This window comes from Ranitomeya imitator, chromosome 1, assembly GCF_032444005.1.
Source record: "Ranitomeya imitator isolate aRanImi1 chromosome 1, aRanImi1.pri, whole genome shotgun sequence".
Lineage (NCBI taxonomy): Eukaryota > Metazoa > Chordata > Amphibia > Anura > Dendrobatidae > Ranitomeya > Ranitomeya imitator.
Window position 1 is genome coordinate 781,979,855 of NC_091282.1, and position 18,418 is coordinate 781,998,272.

The 18,418-nt window shown below is 48.1% G+C and overlaps 1 protein-coding gene and 1 non-coding gene across 2 annotated transcripts; both read left to right on the plus strand.

Moving 5' to 3' along the window:
• The first annotated feature begins 23 nt into the window (after positions 1 to 23).
• Positions 24 to 12,193, plus strand: UBR7 (ubiquitin protein ligase E3 component n-recognin 7). Its single transcript, XM_069737054.1, has 11 exons — positions 24 to 262; positions 1,470 to 1,603; positions 8,907 to 8,967; positions 9,270 to 9,365; positions 9,486 to 9,539; positions 10,086 to 10,191; positions 10,332 to 10,495; positions 10,678 to 10,836; positions 10,961 to 11,123; positions 11,323 to 11,384; positions 11,468 to 12,193. Exons 1-11 carry the CDS (start codon positions 101 to 103, stop codon positions 11,558 to 11,560), a joined length of 1,254 nt encoding a protein of 417 aa, XP_069593155.1. The 5' UTR covers positions 24 to 100; the 3' UTR covers positions 11,561 to 12,193.
• On the plus strand, positions 4,475 to 4,593 carry LOC138659763 (5S ribosomal RNA). The gene has a single exon (XR_011317499.1). It is a non-coding gene; the product is annotated as a 5S ribosomal RNA (ribosomal RNA).
• Positions 12,194 to 18,418: the final 6,225 nt, after the last annotated feature.

Here is an 18,418-nt window from a genome sequence, read left to right on the forward strand (position 1 = left end):
CTTCCGCCCTCCAACACCGGAAGTTTTTTTTTCTTCTGCTGGTATCCGCCCGCCACCACCGGAAGTGTCGTTACCTCTTTTTTTTTTCTTAGTGTTTCTGATGGCGGCAAACGATCAGCAGGAGAAGCGCAGCGCGGAGGAAGCAGCCGGAGAGGAGCCGGTGCTGTCCCTGCTGGATGTGCTGGAGGAGGACGACGCCCTGGAGGATGAGGCCTGCGCTGTGCTGGGCGGGAGCGACGCCGAGAAGTGCTCGTACCCAGAGGTATCAGGGGCCAACTGTGCCCTCCATAATACAGGCGTCCTCCTAAATCCTGACAGTGACCCCTGTAATACAGGACGCAAACCCCCATCTCCTGACAGGACTATAATACAGGAGACCCCCCTCCCTCCTAAAGCCTGACAGGACCGTTATACAGGAGACCCTCCCTCATATCCTGACAGGACCATAATACAGGAGACCCCCAACTGACTGTGACCCCCTCCATAATACAGGAGACCCCACGCATCTCCTGACAGGACCATAATACAGGAGACCCTCCCAACTGACAGTGACCCCCATAATACAGGACGCACACTGCCATCTCCTGATAGGACTATAATACAGGAGACCCACCCCCCCCCCTAAAGCCTGACAGGACCGTTATACAGGAGACCCTCCCTCATATCCTGACAGGACCATAATACAGGAGACCCCCAACTGACTGTGACCCCCTCCATAATACATGAGACCCCACGCATCTCCTGACAGAACCATAATACAGGAGACCCTCCCCCCCCCCCCCAACTGACAGTGACCCCCCCCTCATTTCCTGACAGTGACCCCCTCCATAATACAGGACGCACACCCCCATCTCCTGACAGGACTATAGTTCAGGAGAGCCCTAGAATACAGGAGACCCCCCCCCCCCCCATCCTCTGACAGGACTATAATACAGAAGACCCCCCTCCCCAACTGACAGTGACCCCCTTCCATAATACAGGAGACCCCAACTCCTGACATTGATCCCCCTATAATACAGGAGACCCCTCCCCAACTCCTGACAGAGGCCCCCTCCATAATACTGGAGACACCCCCCCCCCCCAACTCCTGACAGGACCATTATACAGGGTCCCTCCCTCATATCCTGACAGGACCATAATACAGAAGACCCCCCTCCCCAACTGACAGTGACCCCCCTCCATAATACAGGAGACCCCAACTCCTGACAGTGATCCCCCTATAATACAGGAGACCCCTCCCCAACTCCTGACAGAGGCCCCCTCCATAATACTGGAGACACCCCCGACCATCCCCCCCCGTCGTACTGGAGACCCCCCCCCCCCAGTCTGCTGACAGTGACATTCTCATGATACAGGAGACCCCTGACCCCCAATTCCAGACAGTGACCCCATAGAATACAGAAGACCCCCACCTTACTTTATCTCCTCTCACAGGTGACTCTACTTCTTGATGTTTGTACTGTTTGCAGGGTTACGTGAAGCGACAGGCGCTGTATGCGTGTAACACGTGCACCCCCAGAAGTGAGGAGCCGGCCGGGATCTGCCTGGCTTGTACCTATAAGTGCCACGAAGGCCATAACCTGTACGAGCTGTATACCAAGAGGTTTGTACCCCCTGTCTGTGCCCGGGACCCCATTTAAAGACAATGTAATGTATAACATTCCGGTACATGATACACAAGCCCCCCGGTATGTGTGTATATATACACTGCTAAAAAAAAATAAAGGGGACACTTAAACAACAGAATATAACTCCAAGTAAATCAACCTTCTGTCAAATCAAACTGTCCACATAGGAAGCAACACTGATTGACAATCAATTTCAGATGCTGTTGTGCAAATGGAATAGACAACAGATGGAAATTATTGGCAATTATCAAGCAACCCTTAATAAAGGAGTTGTTCTGCAGGTGGGGACCACAGACCACAGCTCAGTACCAATGCTTTCTGGCTGATATTTTGGTCACTTTTGAATGTTTGTTGTTCTTTCACACTCGTGGTAGCATGAGACTGACTCTACAACCCACACAAGTGGTTCAGGTAGTGCAGGATGGCACATCAATGCGAGCTGTGGCAAGAAGGTTTGCTGTGTCTGTCAGCGTAGTATCCAGAGGCTTTAGGTGCTACCGGGAGACAGGCAAGTACACCAGGAGACGTGGAAGAGGCTGTAGGAGGGCAACAAGCCAGCAGCAGGACCAGTACCTCAGCCTTTGTGCAAGGAGGAGCACTGCCAGAGCCCTGCAAAATGACCTCCAACAGGCCACAAATGTGCATGTCTGCACAAACTGTTTGAAACAGACTCCATGAGGATGGTTTGAGTGCCTGACATCCACAGATGAGGGTTGTGCTCACAGCTCAACACCGAACAGGACGCTTGGCATTTGCCACAGAACACCAGGATTGGCAAATTCGCCACTGGCGCCCTGTGCTCTTCACAGATTAAAGCAGGTTCACAGTGAGCACACGTGACAGTCTGGAGACGCCGTGGAGAGCGATCTGCTGCCTGCAACATCCTTCAGCATGACTGGTTTGGCAGTTGGTCAGTAATGGTTTGGGGTGGCATTTCTTTGGAGGGTCGCGCAGCACTCCATGTGCTCGCCAGAGGTAGCCTGACTGCCATTAGGTACCGAGATGAGATCCTCAGACCCCTTGTGAGACCATATGCTGGTGCTGTTGGCCCTGGGTTCCTCCTAATGCAGGAGAATGCCAGACCTCATGTGGCTGGAGTGTTTCAGCAGTTCCTACAAGATGAAGGCATTGAAGCTATGGACTAGCCCGCCCATTCCCCCCCCAGATCTGAATCTAATTGAACACATCTGGAACATGTCTCTCACCATCCACCAACGTCTCATTGCACCACAGACTGTCCAGGAGTTTATGGATGATTTAGTCCAGGTCTAGGAGGAGGAGATCCCTCAGGAGACCATCAGCCGCCTCTTCTGGAGCATTGTTGGGAGGTCATACAGGCACGTGGAGGCCACACACAATACTGAGCATCTTTTCCTTGTCATGAGGCATTTCCACTGAAGTTGGATCAGCCTGTAATTTGATTTTCTCTGTCCCCCATGACAGCACCACGGAGAGGGGGGATCCGCCCACCAAGGACAGGAAACTTACAGATAAAAAGGCGGTACCTCTCTCCCGCATCCGTTTGGTTTCCTGTCCTTAATGGGAGACCCACAGAAGCCTACCTCGTTCGTCGTGAGATTCCGGGGCCAATCAGTGATCCAGACAGCGGGGGTCCCCCTGCCTCGGCTGGTGTGGTGACCCGAGGCGCAACCGCTGGGGCTAGTAGGCATCTAGGGTGTGCGTCGAGAGGCAGTAAGGAGGGATCGTGGCCGCCTCTCTGGGTAAGGTAACTCCACAGCAGCAGCATCCCGGCATGGGGGTCCCTCTGGGGGAAGGAGGCAGTATATAGGCTGCCTCCCCAAGCATAAGTCTGCATGGCTGGGGCTCCCGGGGGTTCTGGGAACAAGTACAAACGTGCGGCGCCATCTTGCGGGCAGTGCCTCTAGGATGGCGTTCTCGGCTCTGCGCATGCGCGAAAGCTGGACGCGATTTGGCGCAATGCATGACTGGGTATCCAGTCATTGCGCGGGCACTAATATTGTGCGGGCGCAAGGCAGGACTGGGAAATCCAGTCTCTGCTACTTAAAGGGGGCAGCCATCAGGTCGAATGCTTCTGATGGAGCTCGACAAGCATTCCCCCAGCATCATGAGTGACCTGGACCTACAGGGATCACCCCTATCCAGATCCTCACCATCGCAGCAGCAGAAACGACGGCCACAAAAAGGACAAGCCTCCCATCACAAGGAGGTTATCGGCACAGTAAAGGCTCCAGCTCGGCGTCCGGCACAAGGCATAATCCGATTGCAAATACAGATCATCCCCAACCGGTACTAATGGGGTCCATTGGGTGGTGAGTGATCTTTGTGAATGCTAGTGGTTAATGAGGCCCTATCTTTGCTTCTTTTATTTTTCTTAGGGGAAGAAAAGCTCAGGGAAAACTAAGCACAAAATATGTGCTCTTTGTAGAGAGGATCTTCCCTCTGGGGAAAAAAAGACTTTGCAGCTCATGTGTGCAGCACACAGTCTGTGAAGGGCTTCCTGGGTTTGCAGCAGACCTCAATACTTAGAGAAAAAACCAGGTGGAGGACACCTTTTAGATCCCTACAGGAGGGGAAAAAGTGGAAAAAAGACCAGGCACAGATCCCCAACACCTGAGACCTGTGACACGGGTAGCGAAGATGGGGACTCCGACACATCCAACTCTTCCTCAACATCATCTTCCACTGGGGGTCGTAGCTGTTTTCTTCTAGAAGAGACTGATAGCCTTGTTAAAGCAGTTAGGAACACCATGGGGCTAACTGACCCTCGCCCAAAAAATCAGTACAGGACATTTATGTTTGGGGGTCTCGAACAAAAAAAGAGGGCCTTTCCGCTTAATGAAAAAATCCAGGCCTTGATTAAAAAGGCCTATGGCCACACCACCCTGAACACGCCCGATCTCGTCTGATCTCGGAAGCTAAGCAGGGTCAGGCCTGGTTAGTACTTGGATGGGAGACTGCCTGGGAATACCAGGTGCTGTAGGCTTTAAAAAAAAAAGAGTGGAAAAAGCCCATAAGAAAGGCCCTGCTTACACCAAAGAGAAAATACCCTTCTGATGACCAGTGTTGCTCCTTTTGGGAAAAAACTCCCAAATTGGACGTTGCCATCGCAAAGGCATCTAAAAAATATGCCCTTCTGTTTGAGGACATGGGAGTCCTAAAGGATCCCACGGACAAGAAAGCAGACGCGTTCCTAAAAAGCTCAAGGGAAGCAGCAGGGGGAGGGCTAAAACCTGCGGTGGCTGCCGCCTGCACATCCCGTTCCCTAATGGTCTGGCTAGATCACTTGGAAACTCATCTTAAAAACAGGTAGTCTTGGGACACTATTCTGAACACCTTGCCAGTAATGCGGGGGGCAGCCGCTTTCCTGGCAGTTGCTTCTGCTGACTCGATAAGACTAGCTGCTAGATCAGCGTTTTGTTTTTTTTTCTAACGCGGCCAGGCGGGCCCTTTGGCTTAAGTTTTGGCCAGGGGACCTTCAAACAAAATTGATGCTATGTACCATCCCCTGCGAAGGAGAATTCTTATTTGGCCCCACTTTAGATGACATCTTGGATAAAGTGGAGGAGAAAAAGTAATTCCCTATCCTCACTTACCCTTTCTACAGGAGGCCCTTTCGGAGCAAGAGGTTCATCCGTAGGAAACCTGGGAAAAATCAGGATAGATGGGAAACCAAGAAAAACAAAAACAAGGGGTTCATGTTCAGTAAGAGCCCCACTGACAACAAGAAGCCCGCCCAATGAATTTTTGCCCCAGGTGGGGGGAAGGCTGTCCCTCTTTCAGCCTGGGAGAAAATTACCAACAGTCCATGGATATTGGATATAATAAATTCGGGACTCAAACTAAAATTTCACAAACTTCCTCATCCCTCCTTCATGACAACATCTCTGAGATCATCAGTGGAGGAACAACTGGCATTAGAACAAGAGACCACCTGAGGGAGCAAGACACCCTGATCGTGCCATATCTCGACGATTTCCTAGTAATCGGCAACTCTCCTCACCATTTCGAAAGTCATTTAGAAAAGATCATGCACTCCTTAGAAAGCCTAGGCTGGCTAGTGAACTTAACGAAGTCCAAATTAGTACCGTGCCAAGTTCAGGAATATCTGGGCATCACATTGGACTCTGACGGGCAGGAATGCCGTCTTCCCTCAGAAAAAATGCAAAAGATGGTGGAACTAGTATCCAGTTAATGAGGGATCTCCCCTCCATATCCCTACCTCAAGCTATGTCTCTCCTGGTGTCCATGACGGCTTGCATTCCTGCAGTCCAGCAAACCAATGGGCTCCCCTTCATTCGAGAGATCTTCAATGGCAAATTTTGTCAGAAGTTTCTCTAGAAGTAAATTTAGAAGGTCGGTTCAGTTTATCTCCAAATACAATTCACTGGATTGGTGGATGTCGCAGAACAATCTTTCCCGAGGTGTCCCTTGGGTAACCCCGGTCTCAAAAGTAGTGACTACAGACGCAAGCCCCAGTAGGTGGGGGGCCCATCTGAATGATCTCATAGCTCAGGGGGTCTGGTCAGGCAACCTGAAGGGGGGTATCTTCCAACATGAAAGAACTACTTGCAGTCAAGTTTGCAGTCTAAGAGTTCCTAGATCCCCTTCACTCTCATGTCAGAATTATGTCAGACAACGGAGTAGTGGTAGCGTACCTAAATCACCAAGGGGGTACCCGTTCCCAGTCTCTGATGGAAGTAACCAAATCAATCTTCCAAATAGCCGAGAACAACCTACAGTCATTATCAGGCCTTCACTTAAAGGGGGTGGACAATCACAGAGGAGACTTTGAGTCGATCCCGTCTAAAACAGGGGGAATGGTAATTGAACCAGGCAGTGTTCAACAAAATCTCAGAAAGGTGGGGATTACCGGACATAGACCTCTTTGCGAACAATCTGAACAAGAAGGTAGACACCTTTTGCTCCATAGCACCATTGGGAAACCCCGTATCATTAGGTGCATTCCTGATTCCTTGGTACCACTAGCTGTCATATGCCTTTCCCCCAATCACTCTAATACCAGCAGTTCTGAGGAAAATACGGGACGACAGCTCGGGTAGTCTTGATAGCCCCATTCTGGCCGAAGAGGGTTTGGTTTTGCTGGATGAGAAGGATGTCTATCTGGGACCCCTGGGTACTCCCGCACCTTCCAAATCTCCTCTCCCGGGGACCAGTACAACATCCGTGGGTTGCAAGTTTACACTTGATAGCCTGGAATTTGAAAGGGAGCTGTTGGAAAATAGATTGTTTTCACTGGGGCTAGTGTCTACCCTGCTGCAAAGTAGGAAACCAATTACGACTAAACAGTACGGGAAAATACAGAAAAAAAATTCCTCTCCTCAGGCACCAAGCTAGATGAAGTTCCTCTAAAAGCAATACTATAGTTCCTACAAAAGGGGTTAGATACAGTAGGTCTGGCCACAAGTACCGTAAAAGTCCGTATAGCAGCTTTGGAAGCACTATTCAATTGCGATCTAGCGGGGAATTGTTGGGTTTCCAGGTTCATCAGAGCAGCAGGAAGGTCAAGACCTCTACCCTCACGGAGTACCATTCAGTGGGATTTAATTCTAGTCCTTACGGCCCTGACTAAACCTCCCTTTTGAACCCTTGGCAGATGTCTCATTGAGAATCCTATCTCTTAAAACATCCTTATTGGTCGCCCTCACCTCTGTGCGTAGGGTTAGTGACATACAAGCCTTGTCAGCCAACCCCCCTTACACTCAATTCCTGGTTGATAGGGTTGTTCTTAAAACTGATCCGGCCTACCTCCCAAAAGTAGGTTCTCGGTTCCACAGAGCACAGGAGATATCTCTTCACTCTTTTTGTCCTAACCCCAAAAACAAGGAGGGAAGAGTCTTTACACACATTGGATGTTAGGAGATGCTTAATCCACTACATAGAAGCCACTAGGGAGTGTAGGGAGGATGGATCTCTTTTTGTCCATTTCCAGGGTCCCCGGAAGGGGGAAAAAAGCACCCTAGCAAGATGGATCAGAGACGCCATCAGCCTGTCGTACTCATCCGGTGGTGTACCAGTTCCAGGAGAAATCAGAGCACACTCAACAAGAGCAGTAGCAACCTCCTGGGCGGAAAGGGCCGCTGCTTCAATTGATCAGATATGTAGAGCTGGTCTTCACTCTCTACATTCTATAAGCACTATAGATTGGACCTTATCTCTTCCTCTAACCTTTGGGAAAAGGGTGCTGGAAGCAGTGGTCCCTCCCTAATGTACAGTCTCTGCAATTCTCTCCCTGGTGCCACCATGGGGGACACAGAAAAATATAGTTACTTACCGATAACTGTATTTCTCTGAGCCCATGATGGCACCCGTACATTCCCTCCCTTCACGGATGGGTGTGCACACTAATAAATTGCCCCTATGCTAATACCTAAGAAAATTGCCACGCGGTATCTCCGTTAAGACTTCGAGTAATGTTGAAATTATATTTTATTAACCTAAGCTCCCATTATGCTCTGTAAACAACTGATGCGGGAGACAGGTACCGCCTTTTTATCTGTAGGTTTCCTGTCCTTGGTGGGCGGATCCCCTCTCTCCGTGGTGCCATCATGGGCTCGGAGAAATACCGTTATTGGTAAGTAACTATATTTTTCCACTTTGATTTTGAGTATCATTCCTAATCCAGACAACCATGGGATATTCATTTTGATTTACATTGATAATGTAAATTGATATGTTTTATTGTTCTGAACACATTCCACTATGTAGTGAATACAAATTTGCAACTGGAATATTTCATTCAGTGATATCTAGGATGTGGGATTTTAGTGTTCCTTTTATTTTTTTGAGCAGTGTATACATAACAGTGCACCGCATGATATACAAGACCCTGGTATGTGTGTGTGTGTATACGTAACAGTGCACCGTATGATATACAAGACCCAGGTATATGTGTGTGTATACGTAACAGTGCACCATATGATATACAAGACCCCGGTATATGTGTGTATACGTAACAGTGCACCGTATGATATACAAGACCCCGGTATGTGTGTGTGTGTATACGTAACAGTGCACCGTATGATATACAAGACCCCGGTATATGTGTGTGTATACATAACAGTGCACCGCATGATACACAAGACCCCGGTATATGTGTGTGTATACATAACAGTGCACCGCATGATACACAAGACCCCGGTATATGTGTGTGTATACATAACAGTGCACCGCATGATACACAAGACCCCGGTATGTAGATGACTCCTGCTCACGGTCTATAACTTCATCTTGGTTCAAGATGATGATGATCAAAAGTTCTTTCTTATTTCTTCACAGGAACTTTCGATGTGACTGTGGAAACGGCAAATTCAAGCAAATGGAGTGTAAACTGTTCCCGGTGCGTGTGATTACTAGACAGAACCTTCCTTCTATCTGGTGAATTCTGGATTGTCACATGTAAAGGATTATGTCTGTGGCTCATGTGCATCAGCCTCATTGTGGAGCCTCTGCTGTAATGTGTGCAGAGCTTGTGCCGCAAGTTTCTCACCTGTCTTATTCTGTGACCATCTGATAATCCAGAATCTCACAAAGTATGAACTATATCTGCAGTAATAGTGTGGGTGCTGGAGGACTGTTAACCCTATAATCCCCTCTGGTTGCTGTTTTTTCCCTTATTCCCTATCAATATTTTATCCTCAGGAGAAGGAGAATGTGAACGCTGGGAATAAATACAACCAGAACTTCTTTGGCTTGTACTGCACCTGCCGGAGGCCGTACCCCGACCCGGAAGATGAGGTGAGCGGCTGAAGGGGAGACTACACCAAAATTCAGCAATTGGGGTAGATCCAGCTGTGTGAGACTACTACCCTCATCGTGCTGGGAAACTAATCATGATTAATTTCTTCACTCCTGTAGATCTCTGATGAGATGATCCAGTGCATCGGGTGTGAGGACTGGTTTCACGGAAGGGTGAGTGTGAGATTTTTGAGGGCATTTCCTTTAACCCCCTTCCCATTTGCAGGCTTTGAAAGACTGGGATTGGAGAGAAGTCTGACGCCAAAGTAACTATAAACATAGGGAGGGCGTCTCCTTTTGTTGTGACATCAACACTCCTACAACACAACATGGGCTGCCAGGTGCTTTATGGTGGCCTCGTGGTATGTCATGGACATAAGCCTAAGGCCGGGGTCACACGTGTGTGTGTGTGTGTGTGATGCAAGAAACTCGCATCAATACCCAGCACTGCGGCCGGCACTCGGACCAGAGCGTGCGGCTGCATGTATTTCTATACTACCGCACGCTCCGGTCCGTGTGCCGGCGGCAGCGTCGGGTATTGATGCGAGAGACTCGCTCGAGTTTCTCACATCACACTGGCAAGAGTTACCTCAGCCTAAAAGTAAATGTACATCGGGGGGATGTCGTGCTCACAATAGTGGGATGGGCTTCCTACATAAAGTTATTTGCAATACTAATATACCTCAAGGTATGTGGATTTTAATGCTCTCTGTATTACAGCACCTGGGCGCAGTGCCACCTGAACACCTGGAGTATGAGGAGATGGTGTGCCCGAGCTGCATGGACCGCTGCTCTTTCCTCTGGGTGTACAGCAATAACATAGGAGGTAACAGTGCCGCCATACCCTAATGGAACAGGATGACAAATGTACCAACCCATAGGTTCCCTCTGCCTTTAGTCACCACCAGGGGTTGCTCACACGAGTCTAATTTAATTCCTTGGCTTCGGCATCTCTCTCATGTGCAGTCCCTGCAGTCACCAAGATCACCCCGGCAAAAGCCGATGAAGATGTAAAGGTGGAGGAAAGTCCGGCAGAAACCACCGAGGCACAGAATGGTCCCTGTATAAAGAGCGAGGATGAGAAGGACGTGAAAAAGGAAGAGACGTCCCCGTCCACCAGCTGTGACCAGGTATGGGGAGGTCGAGGTGTAAAGTTTGGAAGTGTCTGCAGCGGCGCTGGTCCTTGCACTAGAGGATTTCTGACTTTCAATCTATTCTGATTATACATGACTTCTATATTTTTATTTTAGAAATTAATGCTTTTTGCAATGAAATGGAAAAAAAAATCTAAGGTTTTTTGGTTTTTTTTTAGAAACCTGTAAATGGGGTTGCTTCCAGTTCAGTGACATCTGAAGCTGCTAAAAATTGCAAACTTGAACAGAACAGAGAACATCTGACTCCCAGAGCGAAGGTTGCCACCTACTGGCCGAGCAATTGGCGGAGTAAACTGTGCCGCTGTGATCACTGCATGGTAGGAGGGATTGGCATGTCCCAGCTCTTTGGGGTGATGCATTTTTGGGGAAGCGTGTATGTGGTTAAATGTTTTCTGATGCGAGACACCCATTAACAGTCACATCTATCTTTACTATTCGCAGAAATTATACTCGGAGCTGGAAATTCTGTTCCTTCTGGAAGAATGCGACACTGTTCAGGCTTATGAGAATAAAGGGAAATCTGAGGAGGCGCAGGGGAGCAGAGACCCTCTGATGACTGCTCTCAGCAGCATGAACCGTGTCCAGCAGGTGGAGCTAATCAGCGGTAAGTGCCCGTATAGTAAATCTTTTACTGACCCCCTGTAATCAACATTTAATGCATCGGATGCAGCCCCTTCCTTTTCTCGATCGGTGGGGGGTCCCGGTAGTCACACTACCACAGTTAAATCATATCCTGGTGATACACGGGTATCTTATAAGATGAGTATACTTTTAGTGATTTCTCACTTTTTCCGTTATCCCAGAATATAACGATCTGAAGTCGGAGCTGACCGATTACCTGAAGAAATTTGCTGAAGAAGGAAAGGTAAAGACCCCTCCGCTACCTGTTATCGCCGCCTGCGTCCCTTACATGATTTTCCATGCACAGCTTATTTTTTTCCTTTCCAGGTCGTCCAAACCCAGGACATCCAGAAATTCTTTGAAGACCTCCGTTCTCGGAAGCGGCGGCGTCTGGACAGGATGCAGTATTACTGCAGCTAGTGGGACAGCTAACGTTGTGCTCTATAAACAATGGCAGATGCCTGGCTCCTCCCCCATCACCCCGGTGTTGAGTTTTAATTACTATTTTATACAGACAGAAATAGCTTCCAGTGCGTCAAATCCTAGATCAGTGACTAATGGACCCCATTATGGCACTGCCTGTCCCCATGATGTACATGTCTATAGTAAGACCCCTATAAGTAAGCTTGTGTCTCCCCTGTAGCCGTCATCCGCTTTGTAGATTCAGTCACGAGGCCCGGGCACCATTAGTCGCCTTTGGTGCCAGTCTGGCTGAGTCCTGGTCACTGTCTGCGGCGGATGTCGCCCAGGTCTGATGGGAACTTGTTGTTTTATAAATCATACAGAATCTATTGAGAAGTTTCCTATTTTTAGGGTCTTGTTCCCCTAAACCTTTGTGTTCTCTCTTGTAGAGATAGGGCCCCTAATAATAATCCGCGGTAGATTTCTGTACATTGCAGCTCTTGGCTCGGCTGTATCAGCTCGGCCCCTGCTGCTTGGTGTGTTTAATGATCCCCTCAGCCCACCCGCTGCTTGTTCTTCATCTTGTCGCTGATGATGTATTTCTAGTTTTCTTCACGATTGTCATTACTTTAAAATAAATGATTACATTTTTATCTGCCTCTTTCTTACACCAGGTAAGTATCAGTCCTGTATCGCAGCTGGAAATGTGTAGTAAGGGGTTAACTTAAAGCACCACTCCATTTGTTTTTTATTTATTGTAGCGTTGGAGTGGTGCTACTGACACAGGATCCCTGCACCTCATATTCTTGGCACCCACCATCTTCAGCGCTCCCCGACACCGCAGTCTTGGGACCACAGCTTCCACCTGTCTGGAAGTAACTGAATGAGCCAGAACGAGGCCCTCATAGACTTGGCTGAGTCAGAGGTCACTTTTTAATACATCAGATAGGTGTAGAACAACTGTGGACATGTCACTGGAGCCTCCACATATTCCAGTGATTTGAGGGTGTATTTTTTTCATGAGGTAAATTTAGGTCAAAATAACTTTCATTTATGAAAAACTAAAAATTTGATAAATCTGCAACTTTGTGTTTTTAGTAACACTTTACACATTTCAGCATCATTAATTATTTTTTTTTTTTTTTTACAAAATCAAATTTTATTTGGCATCACTTCACATTTGAAGTGACTTTTGGGGGCCTGTCAGAATGCCGAGAGTATATAAAAGCAACTCGGCACTCGATCACAAATGAACTTTTAGGTAGCCCAGGCCGATAACAAACTGTGGATACCGTGTCTGAAGTGGACACGTGCTCCCATAAGACTGCCGTCACACTAGCAGTATTTGGTCAGTATTTTACATCAGTATATGTAAGCCAAAACCAGGAGTGGAACAATTAGAGAAAAAGTATAATAGAAACATATGCACCACTTCTGTATTTATCACCCACTCCTGGTTTTGGCTTATAAATACTGATGTAAAATACTGACCAAATACTTCTAGTGTGACGCCGGCCTAAGGATAAAGACACTTACCAATTTCCGGCTAGCTATATAACTTCCAATGGAATACCTACCTCCATTATCTGATTACATGCACCTCTTTAGAGTACACCAGTGTTCATGTGATACCATCTAAAAAAAACTTGTAACTGATGAAGGTCGGGGAGACCGAAATGTTTTTTGTTTACTACAGCTTGGACTACATAAAAGTTAATTTGTGATTACTGTATGTAAGTGGAGTTCTTCACATTTTTGTGTGCTGAAAACGCCCCCCTCGGCTTATACACGAGTCACGGTCAAGAAAGCGGGAGGGGGAGCGGTGGGTCACAGTCATGAGCCAGCGGCTTCCAGCACACCTCATACTCGCCTACCTGCACGCCCTCAGTGCTGGCGCTAGCAGCTCTTGCTGCTGAGTGATCATGTGGCCCTGCTTATTAAGGTAATGAATATGTAAATATTCATTACCTTAATGAGCAGGGCCACATGATCGCTCGGCAGGAAGAGCTGCAGGCAGGCGCTGGCAACTGGAACGAGATGCAGTGCCAGCAACGAGGGCGCACAGGTAGGTGAGTAGGATGTCTTTTTTTTTTTCTCTCAATAGGAAACATGCACACAGGGATAGTGGATAAGTAGGCATTCATACCAGGACAGGGGGAGGCCTTCATATAATGACGGGGGAGCCATGCATAGCAGGACAGGGATGAGGGGACAACGTATACCCGGCTTATACTAGAGTCAATAAGCTAACCCAGTTTTCCGTGGCAAAAGTAGGTGCCTCGGCTTATGCTAAAGTATATACAGTAAGTTGAGTGCTGAGTTTCTTTTGTATACTACTTTATGGTGTGGTAACCTACTCTAGAACCCCCATCGGTAGTGCTCACTGTATTCTGTATATAAAAGGCCCAAGAGTGACCCAATTTTAAAAACTGAACCTGTCAAGGTATTTCAACCACATTTAGGAAATGTAACACTTAAGATCAGGTGTGGGGAACCTTTTTTCTGGCAAAGGGCATTTGGAATTTTATAGTGTTCTTGGCCATATAAAATTATTAACTTAAACATTAAAATAACCTGAAATACACACACACCTCCTCCTTTTTCCCCGCGCTGCTCTAGGCTCTGCTGTTCCAGTTTCATCGGCTCCACTTCTGGCACAGCATGGCGCACGATGAAGTGACATCGCGCGCCCACTGAATCGCAAGTGCAGGGGGAGTGATGGGAGAGGGAGCATCTGACACGCTCTCCTCCATCACAGCTTTCAACTGTATCGGTGTCTATGATGCTGATAAGCTGAATGAGCGATGGGGTCGGTGCCGGACCACATAGCCGCCGTCCGTATGCACCTCTGAAGAATTAAAGTGCCCGTTTTATGGCTGCGAGCCACACCTGAAGATACTGCGGACCATACGTTCCCCACCCCTGCTTTAGATGCTTGGAATTAAAAAGTGAAAAAATGTAGTTATTTTCCACAAAAATGTTGCTTTAGCACCAGCTTTTTTTTCAACACAAGATTAACAGGAGAAAATAGACACCAAAATTTGTTCTGCAGTTTTTCACAAGTACGCCAATACCCCATAGTTAGGGGAAAACTACTGTTTAGGCGCATGAAAGGGCAGGTGCACAGACTGCGGATACCATGTGTTTGGAGAGCACCCGAAGTGCCAAAACAGCAGAAATCTCCACACATGACCCCATTTCTTAAACTATACCTTGAATTCAGCTAGGGGAGTAGAGAGTATTTAACTCACAACATTGGGCTGAATAAATGAAAAATTAAAAAGTTTTCCTCTAAAATGTTTTGTCCCAATTTTTCATTTTCAAAAGGGATAATGGGAGAAAATGAATGTTACAACGTCTGCTGTGTAGAACTGGGCGAACTCGAACAGTAAAGTTCAGCATCCATACCAAACACCTACTGTTCAGGCACAGACTTCACCAGGTAGTATGTGTTACTGTTCGGGTTCGCCCCACCGAACATCGGATATTTCTTGCTCTGTCATGTGCATGTCAGCGCACCAAATGCTGCTTCTGATCAGCAGTAAAAAGTTTACTTTCGATTACTGGCGTTGTCTGATGGGACTACTATTCCCATCAGCCAACGCCTGCTGCTGCGTATAACAGTGAGAGCAGGCGGTGGCTGATGGGAGTATTTATTAGCTGGCATCTGCACTACGAAGAAAAAAAAAAAGCCTGTGTTCTCCTGTATTTTTGATAACCGGCCAGGCGAAACCCTCAGGCAAAACCCGGCCAGGCAAGGCTGGTTATAAAGAATAGGTCACTGAGGCTGCGTTCCCAGCCAGGCCTCTGAACTACAGTGATCACCGCTAGCACAATGAGAAAAAGTCTCACGGTGCATCAATGAGCTGGGCAAAGTATCAGCTGTGGGCTTTTATTTTTAGGCTGGGGGTACAATATCCATGGCCCCTTAACAACCTGAGATTACCAGGCCCCCACTGTCTGTTTTTGCTTGGTTGGTTATCAAAAATGGGGGACCCCACGCGTTTAATTTATTTACATTTAAAAAATATATATACATGAATGCAAACCCCTCTATTTTTGATAACCAGCCTTTCTCTGGGGCTTGACCCTATCATATGTCATTGCCCTGGTCTATAAAAATGTATTTGAGATTCTTGTTGCCATTGTTTCTGTGTTTTTCACAGCTATTCCCGTTCCTAGTATGGATTTTCGTGCACATGGTGTGCTCAGATCAATGATGTCTTCCATGACAATGCAGATGGGGGTACTGATGGGCTTAATAAAGACCTACAGGAGGTCATTTACCGCTTTAAGGAATTGTTACGTAAGAGAGCGCGAATTTGGTGGAACCATGAATTTCTGGATATATACAAAAAGATCTAATCCCTAGAGGACTCCGTATACAGGTCTTCCCCTCATTTCCAGTGCTGGACGATAATTTTAAAAATATATGGGAGGATCTGACCAATACCTGTTCCAAGGGGTTCTTGGTTCTATTGAAAAAGATGAATCATTGGTGTCTATTGTAACTGAAATTGATGGCTTACAAGCCACTTTACAAAAGAATATGACATAAGATGTCCTCAAAAAGTTGAACAATGAGGTCGATGCTGAATTAAAGAAATGGGCCAATGACATTCAATAAACCGCTAAGGCTACGTTCACATTAGCGTCGCGTCGCTGTTGCGTCGGCGACGCACGGAAAAACGCGCGCGTTTTGCGACGCGTGCATCGTTTTTTGCCGAAATCGGACGCAAGAAAAATGCAACTTGCAGCGTTTTCTTGCGTCCGACGCTAGCGTCTAAAACGACGCACGTGTCGGAAAACGCGTGCAAAAAGACGCACGCGTCCCCTATGTTAAACATAGGGGCGCGTCGCCGCTGCGTTGCCAACGCAACAGCGACGCGACGCTAATGTGAACGTAGCCTAACATAGAAAAACTCAAAAACACATACCATAAGGTACAGCCTTCCCAAAACCCTGTCTGATGACAAATGCACATTTAGCAGGATGCAGCAGGCCTCCACTGATAAAGCAGCCACCCCACACCAGGCAGATATTGGAGGGATTGGCTGCCTAGTAGAAAAAATTCACATTGATATAGCTTGCATAGGACACCAGTCACACAGATAAGTGTGATGCACAGTGTCTGGTTTGCAGCCTTTTATACCTCATTACTTGCGAGTCCTACCACTAATAAAAATAAAAAAAAAACAGCTAACAGAAAAAACTCAAAAAAAAAAATCATTTTTTTGTAGGATGTGGCCAGGCCTCTTTTTGTTGGCTTGGTTTATTGGGGCGTCTGTCCCTGTGTGCTGCATACTATAGTGCTGGGCAGCCCACCTGTTAATACAAGGGCGTCATTAACCCCTTTCTGCCAGCTGACGGAATAGTCCGTCAGCTGGCAGATCCTCTGCTTTGAGGTGGGCTCCGGCGGTGAGCCCACCTCAAAGCCGCGACATGTCAGCTGTTTTGTACAGCTGACATGTGCGTGCAATGAGCGCGAGCGGAATCGCGATCCGCCCGCGCCCATTAACTAGTTAAATGCCGCTGACAGCGGCATTTAACTAGCGCTCCCGGCCGCGCGGCCGGAGATGCTCGCACTGCTGACCCCCGTCACATGATCGGGGGTCAGCAGTGCATTGCCATAACAACCAGAGGTCTCCTTGAGACCTCTATGGTTGTTGATGGCCGATTGCTTTGAGCGCCACCCTGTGGTCGGCGTTCAAAGTACACCTGCATTTCTGCTACATAGAGGTGATCTGTACTTCACCTCTATGTAGCAGAGGCGATCGAGTTGTGCATGCTCCTATGGAGGCTATTGAAGCATGCCAAAAAAAAAGTGTTTAAAAATATAAAAAATATATAAAAGTTCAAATCACCCCCCTTTCGCCCCAATCAAAATAAAACAATTAAAAAAAAATCAAACATACACATATTTGGTATCGCCGCGTTCAGAATCGCCCGATCTATCAATAAAAGCAAAGGATTAACCTGACCGCTAAATGGCGTAGCGAAAAAAAAATCAAAACGCCAAAATTACGTTTTTCTCCTACCCCATGACGGCACTAACGAGAGAGAGGGATCCGCCCTCAGGGACAGGAAACCCACAGGTTAAAAAGGCGGGACCTCTCCTCCACCTCAGTTCGGTTTCCTGTCCCCGACGGGGACCCACAGCTTACCATCCAGGAGTCCAGGGACCATCGGGCCGAGTTCAGGCAGCGGGGGGCCCTGCCACGGTCACGGGTGGATTCCTCCCTGAAGGCGCGTTCCGGGGTCGGCGGGCCTCGTGGATATGCGCGGAGGGGAGGCAGTGAAGAGGACCGAGCCTGCCTCTTCTCTTTTCAATGGAGTGGTCGGTAATAGGTAGCGGCGGCTACCTGGAGATTTCCTCCGCCGGTCCATGAGGCGCACAGGGGGTGGTGACGCCGGTCACCGACAAGCGGCAGGACGCAGGGTGCAGCAGCGGCTGCAGAAGCTCCGTCCCTCCTGTGAGCCGGCAAGTAGTGAGCGCGCGCGCGAGGTCCGGCGACTTACTGCGCAGGCGCGGGGGTCACTTCCGGGGCGGCGCAAAGCACCTCTGGGTAATCCGGAAGTTGCCTGGCGCCGCTCCATCGGTATATATAGCGCAGCAGCTCAGGATCCCAGCGTAGCAGAGGCTCTGGTGGATCCAGGAGGGAGACGGTGGTTCAACTGGAGGAGGCATCCTCAAAGCCACAACCGGTATCTTCCTCACATTAGGAGGGTAAGTGACCTCCGTGAAAGTGGAAATTCTAATAGGGGTTTATTGTTTCCTAGGGAAAGAAATGCCAGGGGAAAAGTAAAAATAGAGTATGCCCGCTTTGTTCAGCTGATTTGCCGGATTCATGGGTTAAAAAACTCTGTGCGCCATGT

Coding starts and splice junctions, on each gene's coding strand:
- UBR7 (XM_069737054.1), top strand. CDS start 101: ATGGCGGCAAACGATCAGCAGGAGAAGCGCAGCGCGGAGGAAGCAGCC. Junction 263..1,469: donor AGAAGTGCTCGTACCCAGAG/GTATCAGGGGCC, acceptor TACTGTTTGCAG/GGTTACGTGAAGCGACAGGC. Junction 10,837..10,960: donor GCCGCTGTGATCACTGCATG/GTAGGAGGGATT, acceptor TACTATTCGCAG/AAATTATACTCGGAGCTGGA.